The sequence below is a fragment of the Talpa europaea genome (assembly GCF_964194135.1).
Source record: "Talpa europaea genome assembly, chromosome: 13".
In the NCBI taxonomy this organism is placed as follows: Eukaryota; Metazoa; Chordata; class Mammalia; order Eulipotyphla; family Talpidae; genus Talpa; species Talpa europaea.
Genome location: NC_140080.1, coordinates 48,294,268 through 48,308,753, shown reverse-complemented (window position 1 = coordinate 48,308,753; position 14,486 = coordinate 48,294,268). Strand labels below are relative to the sequence as shown.

At 34.2% G+C, this 14,486-nt stretch overlaps 1 protein-coding gene across 3 annotated transcripts in view; it reads right to left on the bottom strand.

The window, feature by feature from the left end:
• SPIRE1 (spire type actin nucleation factor 1) overlaps positions 1–14,486 on the bottom strand; it is a gene marked incomplete at both ends in the record, with an annotated part of 186,405 nt that overhangs the window by 23,480 nt on the left and 148,439 nt on the right. For 2 of the 3 annotated variants that reach the window (XM_084252095.1, XM_084252096.1), the window contains 2 exons: positions 322–412; positions 4,087–4,259. In XM_084252095.1, coding sequence (XP_084108221.1) covers positions 322–412; positions 4,087–4,259 — 264 coding nt within the window. Of the gene's footprint in view, positions 1–321; positions 413–4,086; positions 4,260–10,641; positions 10,684–14,486 lie in introns of all 3 variants that reach the window. The other variant, XM_084252097.1, reaches the window with a different exon arrangement.

The following is a 14,486-nucleotide window of genomic DNA, read 5'->3' as shown; positions in this document are numbered from 1 at the left end:
TGTATTAGTGATTAGTTTGTGCATCTGGTTTAAATTCAGACAAGAAAGTAGTTACTTTCAAATGTACACAGAGATAGTTTACTTATTCTCTACTTTATGATCTGTAAACCCAAAGGAGTATGAGGCCCACTTATCAGGTTATGTCTACATGATGATATCATTCTAGGAAAATAACTGATTATTTCCATCCCTGAAGGGTGAAATTCCAAGTTCACCTCTCACTACTCCAAACAATCACAAGACAATTTTGGACTCCCTATTCTAGGTCAAGTGTGTTTTTTACAGTATCTGGAGCTAGTTCTTTGCACCACAAATACTTACTCTTCCTAGTGGACACAGCTTCCAGTAAGGGGTCCTCCAGGAAGGAGGGAGACACACTGCTACTGCTGGCTGACTTGTGCAGCGTTTCCTCCTGAGAAGGATATGAGCAGAAAAACACCTTCAAAGATTCCTCAGACATGTTTCTTACATGCTAATTAATAATATTTTACTATTAAATATTTACTTTGACACAAGGAAACAAATTCTAATGTCAAATGTTTAAAGCAAATAGAAGGGAAACTAGAAGGGATTTAAAATTAGAATGCCTAGGTGTGTCCTGGATGATAACGACACTCCACAAATTTAATTATTTATAAAAGATGGTATATAATGCCATTTTTTTACTTGGAGTTATTAGAAGGATTAGATGAACTAATGCATTCAAAATGCTCAATATTAACTGGTATACAATAAATGGTGATCAATATCATTATTAGTGGGATATTTAATGCATTTATAAAAACAGCAGACTGGAAACTCCACAAGGGTAGAGAAAAATATCTACATTGTGCTAAATGAGATTTAAATTCCTATTACAAGAAAAATACCGGATGGTCTCACTCATAGCAGGAATCTAGAAAACTTAAATAAGGGACCAGGAAAATGAATATAAGAAAGTGAAAATCAAAATCAACAAAAAACTATGAACCAGAGACACTTTTTGGGGGGTGGGGGGCGGGAGGGGAAGGATTGGGGTCAGAATGGGGCGTGTGCAATTGTATGGGGGAATATAAAAATAAAATTTATTATTTAAAAAAAAAATCCTATTACCAGTGAGAAGAAATCATCTTTGTTTTAGACTATACTAAAATGGTATACAGTATTTTTACATGAGTAAAAATATAAAATTTATTTTACATAATTTACTATCTATTATGTGACAGGAGATATTTTATTTCCACAATATTTCTAGAAAATGGCTGAATATTTTTAAATACAAAAGAAAGAAAATTATATTAATATGTTAATCTATAAATATGTAAATTAGTGAAAATTCTCTCTGACCTACTTAGTTAAGGTGACATGAAGAATTAGCTATTCACTAAAACCTGGCCTTACCTAAAACCTGCTGCTGAAAGCATTCATTTCAAACAAGCTAGAATACAAAGGATCTGGTCAAAGAACAGAAGAAAAAGGCTGTGTAAAGCACACAGTTCAAACAGGAAGGTTTGAACAGTGACCTCCACACTCTTGATATTTAACACGAAAACAAATCAAGCAAAGTAAGTAAAGCCTCTACTTCAGAAATGGTGTAGGGCAGACCAATCTCCAGAAAAGCTAGCAAACAACTAGAATGATCTGCCTATACAAGGTAAAAAGGAAATAAAATCAAGAGCGTCAATTAGGAAAAGAAAAAAGGAGTCACACAGTATTTCCCAAATAATTATGAGGGTACTATCTTGACTTAGACAGCAAACACTATTCCTCTGCCTCACACACTTAAGCCCACCTCCCTAGAAACATTTTTCAGCGACTAATTTTGCAGAACTCTGAAAACAAGTCCACACTTTCCATAATATTCCTGCTTACTAATCTGAACTGTTTCCACTGTGAACAGTAAAAAGCCTGTCCTGGGACAGGTTGGGGGAAGGGAAGTGAGTCAGTAGGAGACAGAAATGGTGGGACACTGGCCCTATTCAGAGTCTGCTGGGATTTGCTCCCAGAAGCTATGATGGTCCTCTGTTCATGTATGCCCACCTAAGGTAGCCACACCCAATTTTCTGACTACTTGAAAACTAATTTTCACCATGGTTAGTTTCTGCCCCAGAAGAATCAAAAAAACACTCAGGGGACTTTTAGAGGTCAGATCTTCCATGAGAATGTGTTTATGTAGGCTCCGGTTTGCTCTTTTTTTTTTTTTAAATAGAGGCATGCTTTATTTATTTGTTTGCTGGTTTGTTTGTTTTGTTTATACATGCACTGGGTACAGTCAGAAGCACGGGAGGGCGAGAGAATCCACCAGAGCCAGAGCGGGGAGCAGAGCAGGCAGAAGGACCGAAGTACACTGCTGAGGGGAGCAGCGTGCGGCAGGAGAGGTCTGCGCGCCATGTGGGACCCTCCTCCGGTGGCCAGGGAGCAGCCGGGGATCGAACCGGCGCCGCAGAGGTTGCGGGCAGCTTCGCAACCCAGTGCTCAACCGCTGCGCCACTGGGGAGGCCCTCCGGTTTGCTCTTTGCCCTGTCATGTCTATTCCCATGGAATAACACTTTCTGCTTGTCTGAAGAATTTGATGAATCTCTGACATCTATGGGTATCAATCAAGTCTTTCCTAGTGCCTGGCCTGGTTTCTGAAATTTGCTTCTTTGTATTGCTCTTAGTCACTTGTCTCTGACATTCACTAAGTTAGGCCTTTTCTAATCCCATGTTGTGACCAGTAACTCTTAATCAGGTCCTGCTTATAATGAGGTCACTTTCAGAAATTCAGCTGCTTCTTTACTGCTGCTTTGCTCCAAAGGTAAGCACTCCCACCAAAGGCTGCAAGAACTGTCTCAGAGGTCGGTCTGAGAACCTAACTCACTGTATCTGACCTTCACTGGACTTCTTTTCAGAGGGAAGCCTAGTGAAGAAGGGAAACCCTGCTCAGCTTCCCTATAGCTATAATCAAAGCTTATCCTCATTTTAAAAAAGTTACTAGATAAGCAAAGATTATTGAAGATAAATCAGAGACACTGAAACTAGATTTCTAGGAAGAGAAAAAAAGGGTGATGGAAAAAAGTTCTGATGTGAATAAAAAGACTTCACGCCACAATCTAGCATATTAAAGTTTAAAGGCTAAAAGAAAAAAGAAAGATGGCCTGTCATTGGGAGGTTTAGTTTAGCAGGGATTCTGTTACTAGAAAATTATATGATTTTTAAAAAAAATTCTTTCTTTACTAGAGGCTGTTTTTTCATTGAAAATTAATGATGTTGGAAAACATTTTTAAGATACTTTCCAGTTTAATATTTTTAAAATCAGACATTCTCATATACCACTAGCAGAATACTAGCAGGTTTATGAGATATGTAGTCTTTGGCTTAAAACCCAACTCTAATCACTCACTGATTTTTTATCAGTTTAAATTCAAAGTAAGCCTTTCTGTAATTGTTTCCTTTTTACATAAGGATCATAGGTATTTTTAAGGTATTTTAATTAATTTAAAGCAATTCATTTAAATTCATTTAAATGAATTTATAATACATAAAGTATAGCACAGAGTTCTGTAAAAAGGAGGTATTATAGCTTTCCTGGCAATATGTTTCAACACTTTTAATAGCTTATATTCTTTAACCTAGCAGATATACTTCTAGAAATAATCTGAGAAACAATTCAAAACAAAAATGTACCATACTATATTCACAACAGTATTGCTGTTTATAATGGGAGGAAAATGGAAATAACCTAAATGTTCAAAAATAGGGGATGAGTTAAATAAAATATGGCAAATTACTGTGATGAAAGTTATCAGGTTGGAAAATAGTATTTAATCAGAAAAGTTTTTCTGCCATTTCTAGTAAAAGGGCAGATTAGTAACTATTTCTAAAAGCCTAAAAAGTATAAAGTTTCTAGGTCACTACTAAGTTTAACAACCAGAAACTTCCAAAAGATAGCTATTTCAGCTTGCAGATAATGCTTATTATTTAATTTGTATTTAACTATTTAAACACACAAAGCTCCTGGGTAAATCTAAAAGAAAAAATCAGTTTGCTCATTTTACAACTTGAGTTCTTAAGCAACAGCATTGGCATCCTGAAGTTGGCATCTAGATTTGAGAAATGAGACCTCACCTCAGAGTCAGAGCTGTCCAGTTCAGCCAGAGTTGGGGCTTTGAGGAGTTTCTTTCGCTGTACAGGCACCTGTTGTTCTGCACTTAACCCATTTTCTTTTGTTTGTGATGTTAAACCTCCATTTACCACCGATGATTCTACAGTGTTCTTTGGAGATCCAGGAGTAGTTACATCTGATAAAAGAAAGGCAAAAACTCAATTTTTTAATAAGCCAAGAAGGGTATTCACTAGGTCAAATGCACTTTTTCCAAGTACCTATACGTGGAAGCACATATCAGGTGACGCAGTATTTCCAAGTTATGTAAATACAACACAGGGTTTGATACCATAATGCCTATGTATAAAAAACATTTTTGTGTGATATTGAGTATTAGATTCAACTGAAGTTTTAGGTAAATAATTATATATTTATATTTCGCAGATTAGAATTCAAAACCAGAAGAATTCCTACAGATAACTAACACTCTAAGTTCTTTATTTTCCAGATGAAGAAACTAAGGTCCAGAGAGGCTTGTTCTACTTTATTGTCTCTGAATAGCTAGTGACTGATGGACAGAAATAATGGCATGCATAAAGGCTTACTTGGTATGTGGCTGTAAGATATGAAAATAGTTTGATTTAAAAATAGCTAATACTATAATCTATACTCATATAAACACATTACATGAACACAAAGACTCTGGGATATATTCCCTTTGATAAAGCTGATTTAGATGACTCAGAGTTCAAAGCTGTTGGGGAAGCCAATACAACAAATGGAAGAAAGGTGGTAGTATACAGTATAAAGTATATACTATAGACTGCAGAGTATAGAGTGCATACAGAGCATATTACATAGAGTACAGTGTGCAGAGTACAGACTATAGAGCATAGAGCACAGAGTATAGAGTACAGCATACAGTCATGTCTCTTAATGATGTTTCAGTGAACAACCTACTTATTCTACAGTGTCCCAATAGGCTATCTACCATGTAGCCTACAGCCTAAGTGTGTAGTAGACTTTATCACCTAGGTTTGTGTAAGAATGCCCTATGATATTTGCACAATGACAAAACTGTTTAATGACACCTTCTTCAGAAAGTATCCCTGTCATTAAATGACATGCTTGTACAGCATAGAACACAGAGTATACAGTATAAAGCACAAAGGACAGAGTGCATAGTATAGAATATACAGTATAGAGAGTAGAGCCTACCTATGGTATATAGTGTACAGAATACACAGTATATTGAATACTAAGTGTAGAGTATAGCATAGATTAGAGCATAAGAGTATAGAGCAGAGTCCAGAGTATGCAATACAGAATACATACAACAGAGTAGCGAGTACAGAGCATGGGTTTATACAGAGCATACCTGAGTGACAGAGCACAGGGTAGAGGCTACAGTGTATACAGTACAGACAAGATAGAGTACAGAGAAAAGCTGAAGCAGGTTTGGATACAATGTTTAGTTCTGCTTCTAGTTTGAGCCTGAGTAAGTTACTGAGCCTCTTGTTTCCTTATATCTAAAATGGTGCTAACAAAGACAGACTTTTTGTGCTAATTAAATAAGTTAATAATTGCATATAAAAAATTTAATACTGTACATAATAAAGGCAGGACACAATAAACAGTAGTGATTATTAACAGTGATTCTCACTTCCATTTACAAGCAAGTAGCTAAGGCTCACATGATTTAGCCGATCACATAGTGTATGCCAGAGCTGATATTTGAATCTTTATCAGTATGGATTCTAAAGGCTTTCTTTTTTGTACTATAGCCTGTACTCTTTCAAGGCAAGAGGAACTAACTTTCTTCAGTATCTAAATGAAGAGTAAAATACATACTAAGCTGAATAACTACTAAATCAGAATATTTAAAGTAAAAAAGTGAAGCCACTGTGTAATTTAAGTACAGACCAGCAGCATCAACTAATCTTTGCAAATAGAACAGTCTCTTGTAGCTGAGAATAAATGGACTAAACAATGCTAAAATGACAAAGACATGATTAATGCTCTTTAAGTAGGGCAAAGTATATAAAAACAGAAGTTATTGTAAAATATAAAATGTATTTATGTGTATTTTCCTCTCAACATACCTGACATACAGAGGAGGATTTCTCAATTTACCTGACATACAAAGGAGGATTTCCAGGAAATAGAATCATGCAAATTATTGTTATATATGTAACATAATAATTTCTGCTTATTTTTAGACATAAAGGCCAGAGAACATGCTTTTGTGAACTAGAAGGGTTTAACTGAATAAACTAGGAGGAGGAAAGAGAAGACTGATCTATCTGTTAATCATTTATTTAAAATTTTTTTTAGATTTATTTTTATTTATTAATGCATAAAAGAACTGGGATGTAGGCCAGAGATGCAGGGTGTAAGAGGAATCACCAGAGACAGACTGGGGAGCAGAAAAGGCAGATCTACTGAGATACATTGCTGATGGGAGCAGGGGGCGAGACAGGAGAGGTCTGCTGTACCCTACGTGTGTCAACTCCCTGGCAGGGATAGAATTCAGGCCTCAGTGGCTGGCAATAGCTTGATAGCACTAAGACTTTAACTCATGCGTCACCAGGGAGGCCCTATTTATTATTAGGTAGCTATAAAAAAAACCACCCACAATTAGAGGAAAGGGTATGCTGCAGGAACAAAACGACAAGGCAGCAAGTTTTCACACAAATTATAAAGGTTGAAATCTTTAAATTTTACATGTAGTGTTTTGCCTATTATTTCCTTCTATATATTTTATGGTTTCAGGTCTTATGTCTAGTTCTTTAATCCATTCTGAGTTGGTTTTTGTGCATGGTGTGAGGTAGTAGTCAAGCTTCATTCAAAAGAAACCATTCAATCTTCTTGACCATTGGTGCTTCCATCGTCCAAGCTGCAGAGATATCACTAATATCCAGAGAACAATGAAGGACTGGACAGCACTGAATTATCAAAATTATATGCAATTACACATTTAGGAAAATACATGTTAGAATTATTTTCAATAAATAATGTTGAAACAAACAAAAAAAATCTGTAAATTTTTCATAAGGATATGTAGGCAAAGAGTAGACTACTAATAGGAGAATAATTCAAATATTTTTCAGAAAGCAAAGGAGGAAATTGGGCTAAATATTATTTAAGAAAAAAGATAATACATATTTAAATGTGGGTGTAAAGAAGTATATTTTAAAAAATCTTATTCTATAGTTTTATTTTATATGCTTCCTCGAAAACTGTTCATATTCTTAGAGCTAATCTTTCAAGAGAAAGTACACATCTTGCATCCCCCATAGCAATCTGTACGCCAGTCAAGACTCCTGCCATTAGCACTCCCAAACTAAAGGGATAATGAGGATACATATTTCCAATCTACCAAGTCAGAGCTTCCCCTAAGGTGGAATCACCAGCAGTGCATGGAGAACAGTGAAATAGTTTTAATGGTTATATATTTATAGTAAAATTTCAGGAAAAAAAAAACAGATATAATATGATTTTATGGATGTTTCTGCCTAAGAAAAAATGTTAAAAACTTACAGTAGATTAAAAAAATTCAAATAGTACTGGTGGCACTTTGGCTGACAAAAATTATGAGGGTAGTATATGAACTGAAGTTTAGGAAACACTGTTAACTAATAGTGGCTGCTCTGAGTACATTTCATTCTCAAAGCAGGGAAAATGAGAAATTGCCTTACAATTCTCTATACTATAAGAATGATAACTATGTTTGAGCTTACTTACTGAAACTACTGAAATAAATACCTTGCACTAAATTCAGGGATTTGAGATAAATGGAATTAATCAAAAGATATGGAACAGTCAGGTTTCAGGATATCTCCACATATGATTTAATAATGTGTGTGATTTTATTACAAATTTGTAATAAATATTAGATATTTGTAAAAGGTACAGTCAAACATATTTTGAAGAGATATTTTAAAATAGTTTACCATTAGTTAATCAAGTACTACATGTAGTTGCTGATGACATATTTTTCTGTTCAAATGAATATATCTTTATTATTAATTCAATGTATCAAGTGAAAAAACCAAACACTTGGGTAAGACATTGTACTTCTGTAGCATATAAGTTAGCATTTCTTAAGAAAAAAATGGTAATATTGATAAGTAAGCAAAATATTTGAATCTGAGATATAGTTTTAGAAGTCACATACATACATAGATTCTGGTTCAGAATCTAAAATGTATAACCATGATATTAAATGCTTTGTATAATAAATGTGTGTGATAAATATATCCATCTGCTACCTTATTGAGTTAGAAGAAATATGACTGGGATACAAAAATTACATATTTAATATTTTCACTGGAAAAATAAATAACACTTACCTTAATGTTGAATGAATGTTAAGATTTCCTCTGAGAATTAATATTTCTAAAACATACCTAGCAGTAGGACAGCTTCATTATGTCTTTTTCTATACATTAAGTTCAGAGGCATTAGTTGTACTACACGTTTAAATGTTTATTCCTTAGTTTGCTCATTTTCCAACTTAGAGAAGAAATATAATCTAATTGTTGTATTCAGAAGAATGGATCAATCTTTCTATTTATAATTAGGAACAATTTGATTAGTCAAAATGAAAACATAAAAGTAGTATAAGAAGTTGAGAATGAAGTACATGAAAATCGTGAAGTATACTAAGATACAAAACAAACTATAGCAAATGATAAGCAGTGAAAGCAAATGTAAATTCTTTGCTACTCTTTCAAGATCAAGGAGGTTAAGTACCAAGAGCTTTTTTTCCCAGCAAAACCCTGTAAGAACACAAAGCACACATATACAATGTGTGTGGGCATGCATGTTGTCTAGATCAGCCATCTGTGCCTAATTTGTATTAGACAATGGTCAATGTGGTTAGGTGGCCAGTCACTCCCATACAGTCTAATAGACAGAAATATATTTAATATTTAGAAGAGACAGAGTGTCTGTAATATATATTGCCAATTTTTAGAGATTGATAGGAAACACAAGTTTCAAAACATTTCATGTGTCAAACATTTCTAAGTTTATTTTCCAGACCAAATTTTTTACAAGGTAATTCTGCAAATGGTTGATAAAATAAAAATTATCAAATGAATAAAGAAAATATAAAAAGCTCTTCAGTGGTCAAAGAAGTTAAGACTGTAAAATATTTATCTGAGTGTTCTGAAAATGCAAATAATAGTCACACCTCAGAACTAAAAAAATAAATTAAAAAAACAGGAAGTAGGTAAGCAGTTGGAAGATACTCAATAAATATTCATAGACAAAATATGATACTAGAACTCTATGGCTCTTTAAATAAGGTATGCCAATAATACTTTGAAGTTTAAGAGGCACCCTATGGAATATAAAAGAAAATCCTGGAAGACAATATTGGTACCAGTATCTTATCTCCTCCTGTATTCAAAACCGTAGCTTCCAAAATTAAAAGTTCTAACTTACACAATATTTTTTTTGGAATTAAGTTGACAATGAAAATTTGCTCAGAGAGAGTTTATTTTTTTAATTTTTTACAAAGATTTATTTATTTATTTATACAAGCACTGGGTGCAGTCAGAAGTGCAGGAGGGTGAGAGAATTCACCAGAGTCAGAGTGGAGAGCAGAGCAGGCAGACTGACGAAGTACACTGCTGAGGGGAGCAGCGGGCGGCAGGAGAGGTCTGCGTGCTACGTGGGACCTTCACCTGGGTGAGGCTGGGATCAAACTGGCGCTGCAGAGGCTGCGGGCAGCTTCGCAACCCAGCGCTCAACCGCTGTGCCACCGGGGAGGCCCCAGATATAGTTTAAAACTCAATTTTATATATAAGAGATTGATTTTATAGATCAAATTTTGTCATTAAGAGTTACTTAATATAATATAAGGTCATAATGCTCTTATATTTTATACTCTTTCTTTTCATTAACATTATATTAGATTAAAAAATACAACATAACGATTTAATATTTGTATATATGTGAAATGATCATGATAATAAGTTTAATCACCACACATACTTACAAAACTTTTTCTTGTGATGAAAACTTTTAAGATTTACTCTTGTGATTTTATACCTTCAGTCAGCATTCAGAATTACATGCACTAGACTACATCGACAATAGTGTACAAGGACACAATAGATAGTTCTTGCCCATGAGCTGAGTCCTGGAATTCTCTGAATTAGCTGACGGTTCTGAATTTAGCTACTTAAGTAACTGAATGCTCTAGAGAGCAAGTAGTGTCAAAGCTTTGTTTCTTGAGTTTCCACTACTCTCTTTAGGCAAAGTTCTCTTTTAGGCTTTAGAAGATGTGGGTAAGTGATAGTGACCATAAAGTTGGATAGCCATTTTCCATAACTAGAAGTATGGCATAAAATGGTTCTTCCACAATTCCTCCATAAGCAACAGATTTATTGTAGCTGAAATTTTAAGTTTACTGTTATCAAATATGCAGAATGTTTTATTTTATTGACCACGACTTAGAACGAGCCTTTCAATTTTCTTTTTTGACATATTTGAACAAGCAGATGAATGAAATGCATTTGACAGAATTCACAAAACCCATGTCAGGTGTGAAAGTGCTTTTTTTTTACCTGACAAGTCAAAACTGTAAGACATGCTAAGTGGCCGCATTGCTGAAAAAAGAAAACAATAAAAAGAAAATAATTCAGCTGTTAGGAATATACAGGGAGGAGAAAAAGGGGAAGATTAAAGAAAACCTGTGGAGTGGTACGTTTTGGACTTTAAGGTAAAAGGTAACAAAAAAACTCTGAACTACAATAAAACCATGAGACTGTTTCATTTTTATCACTAAGACTTGGAGTGAACAATAAAAGAAAAACATAGCTTTTAAAATAACAGGTTAAAAATAACAGCACGATAAAAATACAAACATTTTAAAGAACCAAAGTATGGGATTTTTGATTTAAATAGATCAAAATTTTTAAAAGGCTACATTTTAAAACACGATTTTAGGGAAGACACAAAATCTTTAAGATTTTAGAATAAATATGGACTTTAATAATTCATTTCAGGATGAAAACTTGGTTCTCTACATAAAGGTGAAGCATTTTATAAAAATATCTCATTCAGAAACTAGGAGCATTGCAATGCATCAGGAATTATTGTAGGCAATCTAGCAGGTGAGAGAGAGGTCTCAGGAGTCAAAATTTGAATCTCAGCTTTGTCCCTTACTAGTAGTGTGACTCTGGGTTGAAAATTAAATGACTTTGGACCAAAAAAGGGGTACTTAGAATAGCACGTGGCACATAGTAAAAGCTCATTAAATTTCTTAAGAATGAATTAATATTTCCTTTCTTGTTGAAATCATTTCTTTATTTTTTATTATATATACTAAAAATTACTGAATTATATGCTCTAAATGGGTGAATTTTATGGTGGGTGGGTATATATCTCAATAAAGTGGCTTAAAAATAAGCCCACACTAAATTTATAGCAAAGGAGCCAAGTGTATACAACATCATTTTGTCTCTTCAACAAATGGCGTCAGGAAAAATGGACAAACATGCAGAAAAATGAAAGTAGATTATTATTATCTCACAATATGCAAAAAAAAAACCCAAAAAACCAGAAATTGTATTAATTTCTGTATTGAATGTAACACCTGAAACCATAAAATACATAGAAGAAAATATAGGCAAAATACACCACAACGCTGACTTCAGGGATGTCTTTGGGGACTTAACTACAACAACTAGGGAAGAAAAAGCAAAAATAAACATATAAACAAAAAATAAACAAAGCAAATATCAAACTAAAAACCTTCTGCATAGCAGAAAAGACATCTTACTGAATGGTAGAAAATATCTGCACATCATTCACCCTACAAGGGGATAATATCCAACATCATTAAAGAGTGCATACAAAAAAGAAAACAAAGAACCCAAGAAAAAATGGGCAGAAAATCTAAACAGACACTTATCCAAGTGTATGGCCCAAATAGGCACATACAAAATACTCATCAGCACTTATGATCAGAGAAATGCAAATCAAAACCACAGTGAGTTATCACCTCACACAAGTGAGAATGGCCCACATCAAAAAAACCAGAAACAACAAGTGTTGCTGAGGTTGTAGGAAAAAAGGAATCCTTCTACACTGTTGGTGTAAAGTAGACTGGTCCAGCTATGATGGAAAACAGTATGGAGATTTCTCAAGATTCAAAAATAGATCTAGCAACTCCATTCCTAGGTCTAATCTACCTGAAGAAAACAAAATCACTAATTTGAAGGGAAATATGTATTCCTATGTTCAGTGCAGCACTACTAGGGTTTTACATACAAATTATTCCTTTAAATTGTTTCATAAGAGCCAAGTTATAGAAACAATGATAAGGGCCCACCAACAGATGAATGGATTAAGAAGATTAGTATATAAACATGATGGAGTACTTCTCAGCTGCAAAAGGAAAAAAAAAAGGGATAAAATATTGCCATTTGTGGCAACATGGATGGAACTAGAAGGGATTATGTTAAATGGAGTAAATCAAAAGGCTAAAGAAAAATACTGGGCAAATGGCATATAAGAAAACAAAGCAAAGGAACAGATAAAACTAAGTCAAAACAAACCCTGAAACTTGACTTAAGAAATGAGGTTACTAGAAGGGGAAGGGTAGAGAGTGGGAAACAAAGAAGGTAAAGGGACTATGCTGGAGGATTATTGACAATTTGGTGGTGACAATTTTGATGGCATGCTTATATGCATCTGAAGAGGTGTATACCCCTAAATCATATACAATAGTAAACAAAGGTTACCTCAATTAAAAAAATACAAATAAAAAATGATTGCAAAAATTTGATGAATTTGGATATTTATGAGTGGGAATTACCTATTTTCACTGCAGTTCCAAATTCTTACCAGTACTTTGATGCACCAGAGAGAACATGTATTCTGTAATCTAGGTTAAGTTTTCCCACAATCATTTAGAAACTGTCCCCTTAAACAGGGAAGCACTGCACTTCAGATATCCTAGTGGTCATTCCTCTTTTTCTTCCCTACAGGTAGTCTTCAAAACCTAAATCACCAGTACTTTCAAGATTCCCCAAAAACGAAGTAAAGCATTATCTCTAAATCTCCCTCACGTACGCCTTCCCTCCCTTCTGATTCCTCTTCATATTAACAAGTTAAGATGATTAGAGATGTTAATTATTTTTCCTTGTGTTTTTCTCACCATTCTATTTCACAAAGTCTGTATTGGGAAACACTTTGTCACCTAAAAGCCATCTGACTTCCTAACTTTTGATTTCTGAAAGTCTGAGGTCCTGGAGGTGGGGGGGATCATGCTTAGTAGGGAGGACAGGTGCTCTTGTGGTCAGAATAGGGTCCAACTTCTGGTCTAGAGTAGGATGAGCACACGCTTATCTGGCGGAATGCCTCCCCAGTTTATGTTTTTCTAAACTGCCTCTAGAGTTCTAATACCCAACTTTAATAGAATGTAAATATCTCCCACTGTGTTTTAGGGAGATGTTTTTAAACGAGCAATTTATATGTATTTTATGTACATAATAATACAGCAGCATTAAAAAAAGTATGTGAAGGAAAAGTAGTGGGTTATATCTCAAAAAATTAAAGAAGTCAAAATCTTATGCAGATGTTGTTAAAAGCAGTCAGTGAAGGGAATGTGTGTCTTAGATGGGGCAAATAAAGCAACTATTTGTTAATATTCATAGTTATAATATGATTACCAGGAAATAATTCCATCGTAATATGTATAGGATGTAACTTTCAAATGAGCATCTGACTGAGTTTTAGTTGTCTCATAGGAAAGTGGTTAAGGGTTTTATGTTGAAAATCCTAACTCACTATTCCCCAAACTCTGCATTTCTAAACTTAAACACTGTTTATACCAGATTGCCTAATTATGTATAGCAAATAAAATACTACAATTCTCAAAACACTCTTCATTTTTCTCTAATATCTTCTTACTCTGTTTTTCTCTGACATATCAATGTATAATTAAGACTGACTAAGAAAATGAAAGAAGACTGCTGCATAAGAAAAGGGTGCTACTATTTCTTGGGAGAGGAGGTTCAGATCTTTGAGCTCTATATACTACAAAGAGAAAAATAATCAGCATCACAGTAATAAATGCTTAGGAAAAGATGCTTTTAAAGGAACAATTTGTGTTTTAAACCCCAAATCTCAATATAGCATGAGATGTTTGGAAAAAGAAAATGATCTGATCTGAACAAAGACTGATACATAAGAATATTAATTTCAGACTTAATAGGAAAAAAATAGAAAGAGTCTGTAAAACAATAGGGAAACAGGTAAATAAAACACAATTCAGTGACACGTTAGCATATTACGTCCTAACAGTATTTTCAGTCATGTAGGAAAACTGTGCTCCATTTAATAATACACAAGAACATTCACAGCAGCTGCTTCTGGCCACTATAAACTTACGGGTAACATTTTC